The sequence below is a fragment of the Oreochromis niloticus genome, linkage group LG17 (assembly GCF_001858045.2).
Source record: "Oreochromis niloticus isolate F11D_XX linkage group LG17, O_niloticus_UMD_NMBU, whole genome shotgun sequence".
In the NCBI taxonomy this organism is placed as follows: Eukaryota; Metazoa; Chordata; class Actinopteri; order Cichliformes; family Cichlidae; genus Oreochromis; species Oreochromis niloticus.
Window position 1 is genome coordinate 26,811,832 of NC_031981.2, and position 20,621 is coordinate 26,832,452.

At 39.9% G+C, this 20,621-nt stretch overlaps 1 protein-coding gene across 2 annotated transcripts in view; it reads right to left on the reverse strand.

The window, feature by feature from the left end:
- Positions 1–2,382: 2,382 nt before the first annotated feature.
- The window catches only part of adcy1a (adenylate cyclase 1a), a 52,928-nt gene continuing 34,689 nt past the window's right edge, over positions 2,383–20,621 (reverse strand). The window contains exons 10-20 of one of the 2 annotated variants that reach the window (XM_013265368.3): positions 19,866–19,963; positions 19,634–19,718; positions 18,783–18,872; positions 17,016–17,290; positions 16,486–16,612; positions 15,961–16,077; positions 12,519–12,665; positions 11,228–11,326; positions 10,639–10,753; positions 8,214–8,338; positions 2,383–5,052 (exon numbers count right to left, since the gene is read on the reverse strand). In XM_013265368.3, the coding sequence (XP_013120822.1) occupies positions 4,723–5,052; positions 8,214–8,338; positions 10,639–10,753; positions 11,228–11,326; positions 12,519–12,665; positions 15,961–16,077; positions 16,486–16,612; positions 17,016–17,290; positions 18,783–18,872; positions 19,634–19,718; positions 19,866–19,963 (1,608 nt within the window). In that variant the 3' untranslated portion in view covers positions 2,383–4,722. Of the gene's footprint in view, positions 5,053–8,213; positions 8,339–10,638; positions 10,754–11,227; positions 11,327–12,518; positions 12,666–15,960; positions 16,078–16,485; positions 16,613–17,015; positions 17,307–18,782; positions 18,873–19,633; positions 19,719–19,865; positions 19,964–20,621 lie in introns of those variants that run through there. The other variant, XM_013265369.3, reaches the window with a different exon arrangement.

Below are 20,621 nucleotides of genomic sequence, written 5' to 3' on the forward strand. Positions count from 1 at the left end.
ATCACTTTGTTTGGTCTGACTCCCATAAAGAAATGTAGTTACTTTAGTAGCAGCACAGACAAATACAAATACGCTTGCAAGTTAGTATAAAAATGCTGACGGCCACTCAGCCTTCTAGTAGATGCACCTGGTATCATTTTGAAAATCCTAAAACGCCTCGTTCTCGAGTTATCGCACTCACAAACTTGGGAGTCCACCCCCAGCAGGGTGATGACACTATCCCATCATCCTTGTAAAGTAGAGGGGTTAAAATGTTGCATACATCTATGCAGTTAATACATACAAACGCTGTTTTGGCAGTCAGGTTGTGTTTTTCCACCTACGCTCCAGTGTTGAAATGACAGCAAAGTTTACAGTAAGTGATTCTATGACACACAGAGTCATTGAGTAAGCAGTGTAGTAAAACTATCCATAACCCTTCAAAGTGTCTCGGTCAGCCTCATTGCCGTCATGATCTCAGCTCTGCAGTGTCTGATTCAGGCTGCAGATAGATGGCCGTTCCACTACACCACAGCTGTAAATGAGGTCCAAAAAAGCCCATTTCCGTCGCTTATCTCGCTGTGTGTGAGTGTTTACCTTGGCACTCCTGACCGGGCGTCTTTGATCATATTGGAGAGTCCATCAGGTGGTAAACACACACACACACACACACACACACACACACACGCAGAGTTGTAAATTTTTCAGTTATCAACAAGTGGAATATTGACATCCTCTGTGGTGATTGCACACAATCAGCACAGATCACAAAGCTAATAGAAGAAGAACGAGGGTGGGGGTTACTGGTTTATCATTTACCCGCTGAAAAACACAACCTTGGTTACATGTCAGGGTGCATTCTTGTCGTGTTGCCATGACAACCTGTCACGCAGGATGCTCCGCATGCCATGGCATTTCCACACCAGTGGTAAACATACACACACACACACACATTTTCACAGCACTGATGAATGTTTAGAGGTCGGGTCTTCCTGCGACAGGACTTGAAACATTCCTTTTCTCTCACCACCGCCTTCGGTGGGGTGGGGTGAGGTGGGTGAGGGTGGGAAAAGACACAAACGAATACCCACTGAGGTCCTGATGCCTTTTATATGTAAAAATCATGAGAAATTTACATTTTTCTCATAGTCAAAAAATTTTAACTGCACTAAGCAGGAGGAGTGCCCTGTGCACTCTGAATGTTTCCTGTTAAAGCTTTCTTCCTCCCCACATTTGCCAAGTCCTGCCTAAGGGTGGTTGGGGAATTTGAGTTGGTGTTGAGTTGAATTGGTAACCTCTGGGGAAAAAATGAAAGCAGTGCAAAATATTTAAAAAGATTCCTCTTAATCCCATGTGTAATCCCAATATCCAACTTTATAGCATATTTACAACCTGGCCGAAAAAGAAAAACAAAAAAACAGAAGTAGTTTCAGCCTAATCTGACCCACTGAAATTGACCTCTCAACCATGTATGTGTGCTGGTGCATTTTGCATATGGTGCATCTTAGTTTTAACATCACAGCTTTCTATGTTCTAGAAACCAGCAAATAAGCTTCTGCTTTAGCTTGGGAGCTAGGAAAAAAGTAAAGTATAAAACACTAAAAGTATTTTATTGTTCTTTTATTTTAGGTCTCTTTCACTGTTTAATTCAAATAGAATTTTACTTATACAGCACTAAATTACAACAACAGTCATCTCAAGGCCTAAGAGCCAGCATTTGGCCACAGTGGGAAGGAAAAACTGCCTTTTAACAGGAAGAAGCCTCGAGCAGGACCAGGCTCAGGGAGGCTCAGCCACCTGCTGCGACCGGTTAGGGGTGAGGGGATGGAGACAAGACAAAATAAACATTGTGGATTGTGGACTGTGTTTAGTAGATTTGTGGATCCTTATCACATTTGACTGGTGTTTCCTTATATGCAAATACCAGCTTTAGTGAATGCTTGAAGATTGTTGAGTTGTGACACTTGCTTCTAGGAGATGTTTGTCTAACATGTCTTATGATTTGACACAACAGAAAAAAACCCTGCATTGTAGTTTCTGCAAAACAAAACAAAAAATAGACCCTTATTCTGTGTATCTGTTGGAGTAAATTGTTTTTTTTATGCATTTAAACCGTTATGAGCAATAAACTTAAGGCATACTGTACACACACCCACACACTTAACTCCTTTGACATGTTTTTACTAGAGCAGACGTGTTTGTGTTGTCAGCGTGAGGCCGCCAATGCCGAGCAGCACCAGAGGAGTCAAACTGCCACTGACCGATGTTGCTCTAACTTCTTACATGAGCTACTCTGTTTTTCTAGTGTTACGTAACTGTTTAACTGAGTTTCGTGTCCTCTCCATATGCACTCTGTATGTGCGTATCTGTCTGTGTTTGATCAAAATGAGCACAGAATGAGAGTTCTTAGTCCAGGAGACACATCTCCACTGGCTTTATTCTTCATAATCATCGTACGTCAATATAATTGCAGTGCAAACACTTATATTTTAGTATAAAATATTTTCTTTACCAAAATTTACATTCACATAAAACATCTCAATAAATACATCTTCAACAAAAGAACTTGACAAATATTGTATCATCCATAATATATCTCTACAATGTACAATAATAGCTAGTAATACCTACATATAACAATTGAAACCCGTATCATACAGTATGAAAATATCCAATTTACAGGAAAAATATTGTACACAATTCCTTTTCATCAACTTTCAATTAATTGTTTAAAGCAAGTGTATAAAAAATCCTCATTTTAAACCTCTTACAAACTTAAATTAAGCACTCAAGCTACCATATAGATTTAAAATCTATTTTAAATATTATAAGTCCAACGTAATTTCTGTCAGGTTCCAAATAAATCTGATCAAAATCGACACTTGCCATCGTTTTGAGTAACAAAACTCAATCAGCTCGAACAGTAAAAATACAGGCATCCAACAAAAGAAAATCCACAATAACCGTAGCAACGCATTCAGTTGTGCTACAGCTCAACACGAAAAAGTCTGATATGTTTATGAAAATAGGTTGGCACATTAGAAAACCAGCTACCTGTTGATTACAGCAGGAGCAGGGAGGAGGAGGAGGAACCTCTCCCCCCAGGCCTGAAGTCTATCTATCCTGAAATATGTCCTCAAAAAGGTTTGCACACCAAGCTCATGAAGAAGACACGGGTCAATTAAGCACCTTACATTCAAGAGGACCGCTACCTTTAGCGCATGCATGAGGACTATAATAAAACACAGTCAACGTGTGTCCGCTGCTCCGCCTGCATTAGTGCTTCATCAAAGCATGCATGTTTGATCCGCAGGCTTCCAGGCAGTGCATGCTCGTACAGATTAGAGGAAAGTTAATGGCTGTGGTAAGCCGTACTGTGAGTAGCATGCTATACCGTAAAATAAATCATCTGGGTTTGCATGAGGAATCCAGACACAGAGGTTTGTGGGAATCTCCTCATAAACAGAAGGTTTCTTTTTTTCCCCCCTTTCCAAAGCAGCTTCGAGTTCATAAAAATAGTAGAACAGAATATTTTTCAACACTAGAAAATATTTCTTTGTAAACAAGCACACAGAAAAAAAGTTCTCTTTTTTTAAATATAATTCATTGAGGAAGAAGGAATCACACTCGCACAATACTAAAAATAGGTTTTCTAATTCATGCTTCAACTCCACAGATACAGACTGGTGTGGCTAGCTATGCACACTCTATTGGCTACAAACACTATCAGGTCAAAGTAGGATCCAGCTGGCTACAGCATGCAAGGAGTGAATAGGCTGAGATAGGAGACAAACTGCTTTATTGCTACACTTTGACAAGGAAGAATCTGGAAGTCAAGCATCACAGGGAAACAGACAGCACACATGACTGAAATGCAGCAGTGGCATCATGCACTTAAAGACGCTGAGCAGCTCGGCTCACTGAATCAAGAGCTTGCCTTGTGTACGAGGGGTTCAGCAAAGGGGCAGAAATTAAGCGTACAGCATCAACCACCCACAAATGGTCAAAGGCAACGCCTTGTTGTATTTTGGCAAGTTCGTGTCATTAACTGCCATCTAAAATTCCACAATTGGCTTCAACCACTTTAAACACTGTTGTCTCTAGGACAATGATGCCCCTAAAATGAATTAATCTGATAAATCAATCTATAAAGGATCTAAAAGGCAACAAAAAAAAATGGCAAAAATCTCATTGTGAGGAGTGGTCGCTAAGGCAACAGCACTGTTTTGGTTTTAGACGGGGAGAAAAGGGTCAGCTAACGTTGTTAGATTTCGGGACACAGTTGTAGTGAAAGGCTTGCGTGCTACACTTTCAATTGTGCATTGCGATGTGTTTTTATTTTTATGCTTATTTAGTTTATCGTAGTGGTGGATCCAGTTTTTTGGCAGTCGGCTATGAAATCCTGGAGACATCCTTGGCCTTTGATTGATGACAGAGCGACGTGGCTAAAGCATCCTGTATCCTGTTCATGACATCCCGCTGTGTGAAACAACAAACAGGGTTCGAATGTGGAGGGACAGTCTGATCGAGGACGCCTCAGGCTCCAGGCTTCAGGCCCGAATCCGGGCTTCCCATTGGATGATCAATGTCTCAGCCTCCCTGCCTTCCACAGACAGAAGAAGAAGAGTGGAGAACAACCTTTCCTCTTTAAATAGCCTTTTTCTGCTACAGCCATCTGTGTTACTCACCCACCTCCACTCTTACATTCTTATTTTTTCGTAGTCACAATGGAGACAGTGCCCTTCACACCACTGCTGTGGGAACAGAGGGCAGGTACCTGGTGGTGCTGGTGGATGTGGTTGGTTTAGCCACACTTGGGCTTGGGGTCCTCATAGCGGCGTAGGTGGTCACCGTCGGAGCGGGGCTAAGCCTGGTGCACACACTGCCATGGGCGAACGCACTGGCCCGGCGTTCACCGTTGCCAGGCTGTTGCTGGGTTTGAGATGGCCTGCTGCCTTGTCTGCGCCCCTCCAGGAAGTATGTAAGCATCTGACCTTTGCCCTTCACGCTGACCTGGCCACGGCACACAAAATTGTAGTAATTGGTGATGAGGCGATAGACGTCCTCTGTTACCTGGTGGAGGCACATAGAAGTTTGATGAGCTTTATGACCAAAACTTTACCATGACACACCTACGACATGACAAAAATGAACAAGAGATTGCACAAAAAAGTAAATATATAAGGAGTTTGCAAACAATGAAGCAACAATAATATGCTTTTTAAAAAAGACAAATCAAAATATTATGTGGGCAACGAATTACATCTGCATCTGGACACAAAAAGAAATGATAAAAGTAATCTTACAGAAGGAGGAACTATCGGTAATCTTCTTATTTCAGTATATTTTTTTAATATTAGAAAATGTGATAAAAATATTTATTTTGTATGGTAGCCAGGAATCATACAGAAGGTCCTTAATCCATCCCTTGTGCAAGGAAGAACAGCACGAGGACTGTTAGAGCTGCACAATGCCCTCCAGCCGGCCACTGGTGTGAATGTCTCTGACCAAACACTCAGAAACAGACTTCATGAGGGTGACCTAAGGGCCCAATGCCCTCCAGTGAGCTCTGTGCCCACTGCCTGGCACTCTGAAGCCCTAGTGGCAACAGACTACCAGAACTGCCAGGTCCACCACTGGTACTGTGTGCTTTTCACAGATCAGGGCGGGTTCACTCTGAGCATATCATCAATATCTTTGATTGCAGATACAAAGCTGGAGACAAACAGGAGAGGCATTTTCTCTCGGTGCAGGAGAGCATCAATCAAATCATCACACACTAGGGGAGCAAACTATGAGCACAAAATATCGTCACCACATCTCCATTTGTTTTGCAATTTTCAAGTGAGGTCATGCTTTAAAACTCCACACAAGTACTGGGACACCTACACATTACACCTAGACAAACTGTTTGATCATGGAAACCCATGACATCAAGCCAGAGGAGGTTTAATGAGTCAGCACAGTGTTGGCTTTTAGGCACCATCCACCACAGCACTCAGTGACCCTGCTCTGTAACTTTATGTGGTCTGCCACTTCATGGCTGGGTTGCTGTGGTTCTTAAATGCTTTCATTTCACAATAATACCACTTACAGTTGAATTTCACAAACTGACTTGTTGCAAAAGTGCAATCTTATTACAGTACCATGCATATATTCATCTGTGTAGAATGACCCATTCTTTCACCAGTGTTTGTACAGGCAGACTGCATGGCTAGGTGCCTTATTTTATATACCTGTGAGTGAAAACACCTGATTTCAAAGCTAAACAGATAATACTTTTGTCCTTAGTACATTGTAGCTGCACAAGCTGATGAATGACCTCTTTAAGTGCTAAAGAAACAGGAAGGGAACTTCCCAAAGTCGGATCTGCATAAAAAAATCTGCTCCAAGGTTAGTCCTCCACAGTAATGCTGATTATGTAGCTGCTGCAGAAGCACTAAACTAAAAAGAAAAAAAACTTGACATTTTTTCTTATTTTTTGCCTAAAAATAAAACACATTCTTAAGCAAGTTTTGCACAAAAAAGATTAAGCTCATTCTAGGAAAATATGTCTAGCTTTTTCTTGAGTTTTATTTACCAGTTACAGGGTAGGACAATAGTTTGGTTGAAATTCCTGAATAAGAATAATATTATCTTTCTTATTTCAAGAGTAAGGCCACTTAAACAACTTTTTCATTTAAGAAATGAATTTAATGGGCGCCGGTTTAGCTCACTGTGTTGAGCGGGTGCCCTCATGTCACATGGCAGAGAGCGGCCGGCCCTTGCTGCATGTAATAAGTCAAATCTTCTTCAATTAAGCATAACTTTTAGACAGCTTTGTCGAGTTAAAAGGCATACAGCAGTTAGATTCATTGGGTAGTTTTAAGGATTCTAGTCAAGCAACTTTTGCTTACCCCAATGGCAGATTTTTTTTTCTCAAAAGAAGACAACAAGATTTCATGTGGAGCTGTTTTTGCAGTGAAAATAATTAACTTGAGTAATTAATGTGACTTTTTGGACCAGCCTGCACCCCCAAGGCCCGTTCATAATGCCAGTGCTGAATAAGTCTAAATGCATGTATGTTGCTAGTTTGACTTCCTGATACCTCCTGAAAATACGTTAACCTAAATCCCACTATTGGTTGTACTCCTCCACCTTCCTTCACTGTTATGGGCAAAAATCTGTGGGTTTCCAAAACCACAATGATAAAATCCACACAATAGGAGGCAACTCATGTTTTCAAATCATGCTGTGAGAGCAGACTTACCCAATCGAAGTCGAAATTTACCATGAAAAAATTATTCATGGTATTATCTGAACTTTTCTAATTATTTCCAAATAACATCCTCTAATCTGTTTACCTTTGTCAAATGAGAACTAGTCATGTCAATAATAAAAAGCTATAGTATGCAGCAACTGCTTGTAAAGCAAACATTCAAACTTACTCTTTTTTAATTTATCTCAACTCAGTGAGCGAGAGAGAGAAAGAAAGCAGCGGCCTAGCAGCGAGCCAGAGAATGACTGATCTACATATGCGGTGTGAGTGAGCGCACAGCAGAGAATTAAACAGTTGTTTTCTGATTGCTTCACGGTGGTTATGTTTTACGGCACAGCATAAACACGCCCACACCTCCACATGTGTGGTGTGGTGTAGTATTACTGTGCTTCACTGAGTCTCCATCAGTGAAACATGTGCTTTACTTACAGAGCGCAAAAGAGACAGCAGTGCTTGGTCACTGGTCACTGCATTTAAAGTGCCACCAGCTGCTGTTACTAGCTACAGGCAGCACACTCACTGCCCAAAGAAAGCACCCCAGGAAAGCCCTAAATGTATAAAAATAACACTCAGAGGGCACAGTCTCCACAGGTAAATACACCACTACACCCTTCTGGAGGGTCTTAGGTGATGACTGAGAGAGATTATTTTATGAGTCAATGCAAGTGCTTTCAAGGAACATCCTTAATATTCAGATATGTCCAGCAAAAACCACCCAACTCAGGGAAAAGTTACCCCAAAACCACTAACTTTTTTAGTTCAAATAGCACTCTAAATATCTTAGCTGGACACCTTTATGTTGTTTTTATTTTTTATTTTTTTATCTATGACTGCAATATTGATCCGCGTTGCATGTATTTTCATAACACAGCAGCAGCTTGTAATCTTAGTGAGATCTATCCATTGCTACATTTGGGAATAGAAAGAAGAACAATAGGTAACAGAGAAGACATACATGTGGATTGAAGAGCTGTACCTGTATCTTTCCTTGTACTCCGGTGCTGTCCATCCTGCTGGCTACATTCACTGTGTTTCCCCAGATGTCATACTGTGGCCTCCGGGCTCCGATCACTCCTGCCACCACTGGGCCCACATTGATGCCTGGTGTTAACATGAACAAAACATATAATGTCTGGGTCACACATGCATATTACATATGTGTGCTACATATTTTCAAATATAGTTTTCATGTGCTTTCATATAATTAAAACAAACATGTCGCGCTTCTACTGGAATTACAAATTTAAACAGTGCTGCACTAAGAAATGAGAACAAAGTAATTGCTGAGTGTTAGTTAGTGATAGGATTCATTTCTCTTTCCACTAACATACACCAAACAGCTAGACTTACCTACTGTTTTTCAGCAGCTGGTGGCTTATCTTTTAACTTTTCCTTTATGAACAGCAGATTAGATGTGAAGAAAAAGTTTTGATCATATTCCTCATTTAATTCCTGTCTGGACCAGTCATGAATTTTAAAGTGGAGTATATTGTAATTCATTATTATTAGGCTGTTGTAAAAACTCCCTAAAAAAGCCTTCAGTTGATCCAAAATGCGAAAGAAAGAGCACATTTCTCCTATACTGGCTTCTCTTCATTGGCTGCCTGTTAAATCCAGAATGAAATTTAATGTCTTCTTACATACAAGGGGCTGAATAATGAGGCCACTTCTTATGTTAAATAAGCAGTGGCCTGATACTTATGGAGGTAGAGCCTTCAGCTCTCAGGCTCCTCTACTATGGAACCAGCCCCAGGAGGCAGATTGACGCAGTCTTTCCTTCCCATTATCGCCAAGTGGTTGTTTGTAGGGGAGCATCTGATTGTTGGGGTTTCTCTGTATTATTGTAGGATCTTCACATTATAATATAAAGCATCTTGATGTGACTATGACAACGATTTGGTGTTCTGTAAGTAAAACTGATTTGAATTGAATTTCCAAGAGACCATTTTCTCTACGTCAGAATGAAAGTGACATGTTATAGTTTTTCTCTGATTGTTTCTCTTTTAAAGTTTTCAAAACAATATTTGAACTCCTACAAAAATCAGTGTCTTACTGAAAGAGCATTTCAGATTAATTATTAGCACTTGGAAATATTTTGGGAAACAAGGGCAAATGATCTGTTTCTTTATTTATTTATGTTAGTGCTAAGAGAAACATTTTACCGGCAGTATAACATGCTGCTGCTGCTGCAGTAAGAAGAAAAGCATTGTTGCAAGCCAAAGATAACAGTCCAGAGGATGCATGTGGCATGCACAGTGTTTTTTTTCCCAGTAACACTGCAAAGGAGGGTATGAAGAATGAGAATGAGTGACAACAGGTTCACTGATTCCCAGTTCTGGTGTGTTACCATAATATTCTATTGCACACAGTAAGCAATAGTAATAACGCCATAGCAACAATAGATGTTTTTATGCTACTTCTTCTCTTACTGTAACTGTAGTTTACTGATTTGTGTGATTATTAAAACACAATACATGCAATTAAATCTCACTGCACTTAATATTAGCATCTAAAGAGTACTGAGTATAGATGACAGTTCTCAGAAAAACTTAGGGTACACTCTTAGTGTCACAGAAAACATGTAGTGCACAGACGCACAATAACAGACGCACTGTCATTCTGATACACTAAACATTTTTCTTCTAAAAGAGCATCATATTTAAAGTACTGCCCAAATCTATTAGACATGGCCTCCTGTAATTTCACATGTTTAAACTCACATGCAAAGCAATAGTTTAATCCAACAGGGACCAAAGGGATTGTTCTATCTGTCATTTCCATATAATATTAATGTTGTGCAAATGCAACTTTAATGAAGTGTTTAGTATACTTATGATAGTAAAAAACCGACTGCAATAATTTTATATCATTTATATCAATATAATTTCTAAAACTATGATAATAAATGTTTGCAAGACATGTTTTGCATCAGTATATTGCATCATCTATGTAAATATTTCCCAAGGACTTCAGTGATAAACAGAAACATGGTGCATATTGAAGTTCTATCTTTGTTTTCTTTCATTTTTGGAAATCCAGAATTGCACAAATTACCAAAAGTTGCATTTCTGCAGAATGAGTCCATCCAAGCACACAAACAGAGGCAGTTTCTACATGTGGAGCCACCTAGGCTGCAGACAGGATGGCACTGTGTACACCAGGTTTCACTGGGATTAAACAAGGGCTCTAGCTGCAGGCTCCCCACAGGATACCCAACACAATGGAACCCAGAACTTCAGGTCTCGCTGTGACGAGCTTCCTGCGGTGAACGCTCTTTCTGTGATGCATTTCCTCCCAAGCTTAGCGGCACCGAGTGTTCACGGTGTCCAGTGCAATAGGTCAGAAGTTCTGACATCCATATTTATAGGCCATAGAGTGTGTATGTGTATCTCTTCACTCACCTACTCTCAGGACAAAGTCATTGTAAGACTGGTAGTTGATAGCATCCAGGACATCAAACATCTCGATGGCAAAATCTGACACGGTGCATAAATGTGAGGTGATGGACTTTTTCGCCTGAGAATCAGAGGAAGACACATATGTGACACGTTAATGCAGAAATAAACCTGAAGTAAGAAGAAATATTAGCATCCATTTCTGTTTCCCTGATGTGGTAACATACATATGTATCTACAGAAACCACAAAGACATGCTTCAGGGTTACCCAAAAGTAAAACCGTGATGTTTGGGTAAAATTTTTGAGCAAGTTGCATAAAGGGCTCTTTTGTTTGGCAGCTTTGTGGGCTTTAAATGCACTTTATGAAAGCAGAATATGCTGACACCACAGATACCAGTAAACCCCCACAGAGGATTTTGTGGTGTGAAATGTGGCAGTGTTTAAAAGATCAGCACTCAGAGAACACAAACTTGGAAAGGCTAGGCCTCTCAACAGTACCCTGGACACCCGGAACAGTTTTCAAATGTGGAAATACACTGTAAACAAGTGCAAAAACCTTATTCAGGAGATAAATATAGTTAGTGGAGGTCTACCTTTGAAGCAGTTGTAGGAACCAGCCCAACTGCAGCCATGTATGTACTGCCAATGGTCTTAATTTTCTCAATGTCCCTGTAACACTCTTTATCCATGAGCTGGAAGCAGGGAAAAAGAAGGAAAAATTGGACAAAAACAGGAGAAACAGATTACCACAACAAGAAAATTCAAATCAAATTTGTTGCTGATTTGTTGGTTGCACATTCTTAAAGCCATTTGATTGCAGTGACTGATTGTCAAGTTCAAGAAACCCATTTGAGATGATCTGAACACTACGCTACACTACCTGAGCCTTCATTCAGGTAGGCTGTGGTGTTTAAATTATGCTTAGTCGGTAGTAAGGGGGCCCAAAGTATGCCATGAATATATCACCCACACCGTTACATTACATCCCCACAACCAGCCAGATACATTACAAGGCAGGATGGATCCATGATTTCGTGTTGTTTTCTGACCCTACCATATGAACGTCGCAGCAGAAATTAAGACTCATCAGAGAAGGCAATGTTTTTCCAGTCTTCTGTGGTCCAATTTTAGTGAGCCCCTGTGAAAGTAGCCTCAGGTTGCTCTCATTAGCTTACAGGAGTGGTACCTGGTGCGGTCTTCTGCTTCGACGTTTGACATTATCTCTGTTCAGAGATGCTCTTTTTGTATTACTTGCAGTGAATGGTTATTTGAATTATTGTTGCCTTCTTTTCTGTTCAAAGCAGTCTGGTTCTCCTCTGACATCTACAAGGCAGTTCTAACTGCCTGCTCAAGGATACTCTCTGTTTTTCCAAACCAATCTCTGTGAATCTTACAGATGGTTGTGCGGGAAAACCCCAGTTTCTGAAAATACTTAGACCGGTCTGGCACCAACCTCTACACACCTAAATGCACTGCTTTGTTGCCAGTTGATTAATTGATTAGATATCAGTCATTAACAAGCAGCTAAACAGGTATACCTAATAAAGTGGTTACTGTGAGTGTATATTACAAGTGACAAACAAATCTGAATGCAATTTAAAATGGACTCTTTTGGCATGTTTGAGTAAAGGAATGCTTTGTGCAGCTGATTATAGATTCAAGTTGGCCAAAACTCATCTGTAAGTAATTCCTTATTTTGAAGAACTTTCCCAGCTGCCACCATTGCTTTTTACATTCCATAAATAAACAGTATTTTTTAAACCCTTGGTCATAGCCACATCATCTCTGAAAATCGCACTGCTGGTCAGAAGATTCACTACATGAAAAACATATAAAATGCTGCAGATTTATGGATGATCTGATGGAACAAACTATTTCAGTCACCTCATCAAAGTCAGCGATGATCTCATTGAGCAGCCTCAGACACTCAACTCCCATGTTGTTTCCATCCAGCTCGATGTAGAAGTCATTAAAGTTGGCGATAGAGGCGAACAACACTCCGACCTGAGCGTACGACTGGTAGTACAGATCCTGCAGGGTAGAACAATTCAATAAAAACAATTCAACAACCCATACTACCAAAGAAGAAGAAGTATTTGCATATGGAAGATTGTGCTAGCTTACTGATATCAGTGACAGCAGACATCAGCTGATGCCTGATTGGTAAATCACATATTAGTTGTTTTGGCTGCTTCATTTTCTTCCCCCCTCTGACAAACACTTTGTAACGTACCTTCACCTTGGATTCTCCATGTAATAGTATTACTATTAGTTCTCTGTAAGTGATGCCTGCTCTAAACTGTGTTGGGTCTTATGGATGGTTACACTGTCTTTTGTCTTTTGACTTTCTGTGAATGCTCACTGAAGGGCAGGAACGTACCAGAGTAAAGCCAAATCACCAAATACATACTACAGTTGATGGGACGCTGATTTAAATACAATCCTCCTGACAGAACTGTACTACACACACTCACTGGACACTACCAGCTGAAGTCAAGCTTAGGGGAGCTCTTCAGTTGAACATCCTGATTTTGATATTTGCATATTCTCTTACTGCAAGGAAAACAAGATTTAAGACGACCTTTATGTCATTATATCTGTAAAATACTGATGCATAAGCAATCAGATGCAGTAGGTATAAACACATTAAACCAAAGCATTTTTAATACACATCAAAAGCTTTTTAAAAAACACTCTTTCCTAATAAATATATGTTAATTTAAAATATACAGGAAAGTCTCTGGAAGAGTTTAAGAACAGATCCAGACCTTTTAATTGAAATGAAAGGAAAGCAAAAACAGCCTCAATGTCCTTAAGAAGCCCCAAGTTTGGAAGACCTTTGACACAGTTTGCTCTCTAAGCTCGCCCAAGTGCCTGCTGTAACCAAAATGAGCAGTCAGGGATTTTAGTCCCTTTAGACTTTATTGTTGAAACAACAGCAAAGTAGGCAGTAGAGAGAGGAGGGAACAACAAGCAGGAAATGGTGCAGGGTCGACTTAAACATGGACCCCTGCAGCAGCTTTTCAGCATGCCGGTCACTTGCTCATCCCAGTGAGCAGATCTAATTTTAAGGTGACAACCACTGATTTGTACTATTACTGTTACATATGTTAAAAAAAATGTGAAGGGGTTATTTGCTACATTAATAATTAAAGTTAAAATAAGAGGTAATAATAATATCAGTTTATCTTGACTTGTTTAGCAGATATCTGTGCAATGGTTTTCACTAAATCTGAGAGTATCTAAGTGCTGGGAATTCTTGCAGTGACATGACTAAAAATATTTTAATAGTCTACTTTAAAACATATTGTTTTGTGTCGTTTGGTTTAACTGCCCCCTTAAGAAATGACAATACAATGATCCTCAGGAAAGACGTATTGCAAAGGGGACAAAACTAAAACAAGTAATAGAGCTCGAGAAAAAAGATGAATGTGAAGCAGCTCAGCCACCGTGAATCACAATACCGTCTATATATTAGAGTTACATAAATGATGCAGCGATCGTTTATGAGATGAGATCAGCATGCTTGCAGGTCAAAGCTGCAGTTTCATGTGCATGGAAAACTTTGGTTCAATTATTATGCTGGAGCTGCACAACTTCCAGGCAGTGGAGTCCCACTGTGTTGTGTTATGTATACAGTATATGAGTGAACTTTAGCCCAGAGGAAAGAGAGGAAGCCTTTCTATACACCGTAACTCTGTGGGGTCACCAATGTGCTGGAAACATACTTCCTGACTTCCTCCCCCCTGTGTTTACGAGTCTCAGCCTCAGACCATCCTACATCGTCTCATGTATAGCCCCACCGATTGTTGAAGGAACTATTTTATCTTTTTATTATTATTAACAAATTCCAGCCTCCAGTACTCTCAGAGTAGCCATAAAACTCCTCTATTGTTCAAAATGGTATTGAAGATGAAAGGGAAGCTATCACATGCTTTCACATTTACTGTCATATGCATAAAGTTTGAAATGATGAGGCCATATGTAAAAGCCTAAAGCTCAGGCTTCTCTGCTTGCAGTTTCATGCATATTTCTCTACACTTGGCTCTGCATGATGTCACCGAGAACAGGTACCGTTATTTTAGTCATCTCAGGTACAGAGCCAATGATTTTAGGTTGGCTTGAGGGGAATGAGGCTAAAGAGCGAGGTTTGGGATTGAGAATGAACTAAGGGGTTGCACCAAGGCCCAGTATGAAATATATGAGGACATTTTAAACTAGCAACGCTACTTTATTACAGTGGGAACGAGCATAACACACATCCCCACAGTTGTGTGTCTCTGCAAACACGTCAAGTTGCAATTTAAATTCATTTCTCCTTCTTATTCTGAGTTACTGGATTATATAATGATCAGAAAATTATTTTAGCAGGACATCATGTTGTCGCTGAAATGCTAAAATTAAGTGCTTCAAAACAAAGACTTCCAAACCAACGTGTGGCATCACTGTGGCTACATCTGTCCTTTACCGTATATACAGTCTATGGTTAATAAGAACAAATAACCTGAGTTTAGAATCTCAGTTTATCCCTGTCAAGAGTTACCTCATTTCTAGGTTATATATGTCTTCATCACTTCCTGTGGTGGGGGAGAGAGGCCCATGGAACAGCACACACTTCCACTTCAACACCATGACAAATGGTCAGGATAGCAGTGCCATTGTCCTAAACAGCTGAGATAATTTACCAACAATGGGAGTCTATGGTCCCCGCAAAGGGCCTGCAAATCTGTATGACCTGTAAGGGCCATACAGATTATATGATTTACTGGTATGTCTTTGTATTATTCATTACTTATTTATCTCTTGTGGACATAATACTTAAGACATAAGATGATAACCAAAATGTGAAAAACTGAATTTAAAATTACTTCTTAATTCAATAAACAAATTGAGTAACAGCAATTCTGTAATTACTGTTACTACTATAACAGAACAAAAATATTGATAAGATATGGAAAAAAATTTAGAAATTTATGCTTTTCAGATTTTTCCCTCCACCTTCGACCTTCAAATTCCTCAAAGATTCCTTCAAAGATATAAGCATGCAAATCCAGTAACTAAACTTCTCAAAACCCACATACATGCACTGTACTGAGACATTTACATTAAAAGGCAAAATAGTTGAAAAAAGAAAACCCAAGTGTGAATCTTGACTTTTCACCTAAAAATCTAGACACCTTCTGACCTGTAAGTCACCAAACCTGAATCTCAGAGCTTCCTAAAACACCTTCTGTGTCAGGGTGTGCTTTCTGATTTCAAAGGTGCTTACGCACTTTAGACTGACGATCCTTGTTGGATGAGCCTGGACATGCCCGCAGATGCTCACCATGTTCCTGGGATTTGACATCAGGAAGTGTTGAGCCACGTGAGCTGGCAGCAGGTTGAACAGGATCCTCTTGTTGTCCAGCTTCACTTTTTCCATGTCGTCTCTCTCCTCCTCCGCCTGCATGACATCAGCAATCACGCAACACACACACACACACACACACACACACACACACACACACACACACACACACACACACACATACACAGCAAATCCTTTAAAAAGTGGCACTGAACTTGACATTTTAAGTTTTAAGCACTATGATGGTGTACTCCAGCTTACAGCAAAGAGGAGATGTAATTGCCCGTCCTTATCACTAGAGGGAGATAATGATTTGCAGACAAGACAAACATGCAGCATCTTCCCAAAATAGAAACATCCAGGCTTTGATGATCCACTGAGACAACCCAAGACTGAGCATAGGCACTAAAGAAAACACAAATCTGTATTACAATGATCAGATCCTGACTAAAACTGAACCCTAGAAGCAGGAACAGGGTGTTGAATGTACCAGCAGCCACACACCTGAGTTGCCCAGAGATAGTCAAGTCGCAATTTAAGGTCCAGTTGTCTTGAATGCAGAGCCAGGGCTCCAGAAAACAGCAACACTGCCAAAACAGGGTCATAGCCCCGTGTGTGCAGAAAGCCACCACTGGAAGATGGAGACATAAAAACATTTTTATAATGTTTATTATTTTTGTTATGTAGGGAAGAAATAATGACAATACAAAAAAATGTCCTGAAATGTGTTGGAGTGGAAGAATAAAGTGGTAAGAGATGCATAGAAATACATGCTTCAAATGCAAACACAATGTAAAGCAGAACTTTACACTCAGTATTTTGATGAGGGAAACATGTCAGATTTTGCTGCAATTCCTCTCCTACTGTTTTAATATTTTGATAATAATTTGATAGGATTTTGACTTTTGTCTTGAACTTACTTGTGTTCTTGTGGATAACAGCAACTTTTTTGTACTTAGCACACTTAGCCAAACCTGACTATAACCATAAATCTTACATATATTACATATACAAGTCTTAACAACACAGCTTACCCCACAGCTTGACGGTAACCACTGGTCTCCATGACAACTGTATATGTGATGGAGAGTAGAAAGAGGAGGACGATCTTGGGGAGCGAGGAGACACGAATGTAAGGGATCACGGTGAGGGTCCCCGCCACACAGGATAGTAAGGCGTAGGCCATGTTGGGACAAGCCCGGTCCGTTGCTGTGGTGTTAGCAGATCTAACCATGAGAGCGTCTACGGGGATGTTCTCCACAGAGCGGTTGGAGTTTGTCCCAACTTTACCCCAGGGAACACAACCCACCTGGAAGATAATTTATCTTAAAAAATCCTAAAACATTTAATATTTAATAATAAATGATCAAGATACCATTGGCTATATTAATCACTTATACACAGGTGTTGCAGTTACAGCATTTCTCATTGATCAAATGGCATTAAGGTTAGAAACCTGAATACACAATTTAACAATCTATGTGCCTGATTTGTTCCTTTCCAGGAGATTATCGACTAAATATTTTACTACATTACGTCTGGGTACAGAGCACCACGAACATTTGAATAAAGCGTAAGTACAGGGTGATAAACCATGCCTTTGGATTCTGTTTCTGAACCTTATCTTCCTGTGTAATATAAACAGTAAGGGAGTAATATCTCAGCTGTGGCAGTAAAGACCAACCTGCTCGTGCACTCAGGTCGTATTTGCCTTGCAGAAGGAGACAGACAGATTCTGCATGCACGCATTTATCTTTAGAGTACACCCATGTGCAACATGATGACTGGAGAGGCCATAAACTGTTTACTTGTCAAGTTGAATGTTCAAATTCAATGTAACGACCCTCGGGTCATGATCAGTCCACCCCTGCATTTTAGGTTACAAAAACTGAGAAGTCTACGACAAGCTGAAATAATGCAAGCCTAGCTATGTGACGTCAGTCTTCTTAAGACAATGGTCTGCATATTAGGTTGTTAAAGGGGTTAGATTTGGATCTGCCAGTTTTTACAAGTATTTGTGTTTCTTTGCTATGCCAAGCTAGTACATTCATAATATAGTAGTTCGTATATTTGACTATCAGGCAAAAGATCGCCAGGAGGAGGTGCAAATTCCTTTGGGGTGACATCTGCTTAAAGTAACTTTTTCTTCTTCTGCTGTGCTAAGCTAGATATCCTGATTATAGTGTTGCCAACTTTTTAACTATTAAAACAGAAATCATATGGGAATTTGACTTCTTCATTGGACAAACCAAACAGCCACTCCATAAACGCGTGGCACAACATAGAAGAGCCACTTCGACAGGACAAGACTCAGCTGTACATCTGCATCTAAAGGATAAAGGTCAATCTTGCCAGGATGACATTGTTCACATTTTGGACAGAGAAGACAGATGGTTTAAAAGAGGGGTGAAAGAGGCCACCTCCAGTGCAGTTTTGAGATCCCTCCCAGGGGCCTCAACCCCTACTCACATCTTGTGTCAGGTGACTTCTATAGGTTACAAGGTAGGGTGAGGCAAGATCTCACAGTGGTTTGACCCGTAACCAACGACCCTATTAAGGGACAATCCCTACTTGAACTGAAGAAGCTTCTTGAATGAGCAGTGACAAAATTTAGTCCAATCGCATTCTTTCCGAGCTCCTTAGACCAGAACTGAAATGATGACACTCTGACAACTCCTTTCACTCAACATGACTGTGGTATATCAACCATGAACAGGTAATATGCCAAACTACATATAGTGAATAGTAATTGATTTTGAACACAGAGCATGATATCATTTATATAAATCACATACGCTTACCACACAGGCCTGGGTAACAGAGTAGGTGAGCAAAACGAGGAAGACACACAGCACTGTTCGGATCTGGATGGTGAGGCAGCCTGGTTGGCACTGAAGCCAGAGGAAAGGGAAAGGGAGGTTGGCAGGGAGGCGGAAAATAGAAGGAGTAAATGAAGCACCTGTTTATCTACTTTAAATGCATTTTGGACAAATCATTAACCAGGACTGGAAATGAAATGAGTGCATTTTGTGGTGTGGCTCATTATGTTCAGGTCTATTAGAGGAGACACTTAAAGGGTATGATGATAGTTCAATGTAGCATGATGCCGCAGTGTCATATAGAGATTATGCGCTCACTATGCAAAAATGATCATGGTGCTCCGATATGAAGGCTTTTTTTTTCACACACAAACATATAATTAATCAAAGATTGCTAAAATGCTAAAAAGTTTGTGAGTCCACTAAGTGTATGCTAAAGGAGGCTAAATAAAAAAAATAAAACTATGAAGTTATAGTAGTGATAGTGAAACACTGATTTATCTAAGAGAAATGTCAGATTATGTAAGATTAGTATTTCATGAAAAAACAACTCTAAAATAAAAACAAAACACAATGAACATATATATAAAATTACCTTAAAGAAATACAAAATACCCCCAACATAAGCAAAGCAATTACAGAGACTCAAAATCATTTTAAAGCCATATGAAGTAACTTCCCAAAGAATTAGGGTAAAAGACTACAAAAAGACACAAAATAGCCATTAAGAGGCCCAAAGCAGCAACAAAGTGACTAAAACCAATGACAAAGAGTGTATTAAGAGTGCGATCTTTACACACGTGAGGCTGCTGGGAGAGGTCTGGAAGTCTTACCTGAACACTGGTGAGATGAAGGTACATGACACAGGCCACGTGGAAACACACACACAGCACCAACAGCAGCAGCACCAGCATCCCCCTGAGAGACAAAGAGACAAGAGAGTGAGCAGGGCTTTCCCAGTTTTCACTAAATGCCGTGAAAAACAGCTCCCTTTCTAACTGGCCCACAAAATTTTTTGCGTAATATGAATGGACATTTTGTGCGTGAATGTATGTGTCTACATACTGTGGGATCATTAGTAGGTAGATAAGGCCAAAGAGGGCAGCAAGGATCAGAGAAAGAACCACAGCACTGATGAACTGGTCATCATATACCTGATGATACTAAGAAAAGAGGAAACAAGAGTTAAAATGTAAATAGAAGAAGAAGCACAAAGAATCCATCCATTGCAAAAACAGTGTAGGTCCATTCAGAGCACTGTGTTGGAAATCCTTTATCATGGGGAATCCTGGCATTGCTTTTACATCATCCTAGAGATAAGTACATAAGATTTTTTGACGACAACTACATGGTCATTTCAGTTTTATTAGAAACTGACCAGGTACAAATATTAACATGGTATGATACTAATGAAGTTTAAAGGTGCTATTGTTGGTTTTTACATCTCGAAAGTATCATCCAAACACTCTGGTGCTGGTGCTATAAACTGTTTTAGTCCAACAATGATGTGCATCATGTGAACTTGAAAAACTATTCAAAGGGATTTATAGAATTCTTTGTAACTGTCTTTTTAATTATTGAATTTCTTTGTTTTTGTTTTTTCTATAATTCTTAGATGTTTTGCCTTTGTGATTTTAAATGTCGGTTACTTTTCTCAATTCCATCTGTAATTCCCATAGACTGTATATAAAAGATGGAGGATTCAACGTGACATTAGCAAAGTCTTTGCAATGTTTTTTTGTCATCATCTTGGAATCTTTAAACCAAAGGTGATAGGAGTGGAGTGATTTTAAGACATGAGAAACCAAGAGATACTGCACA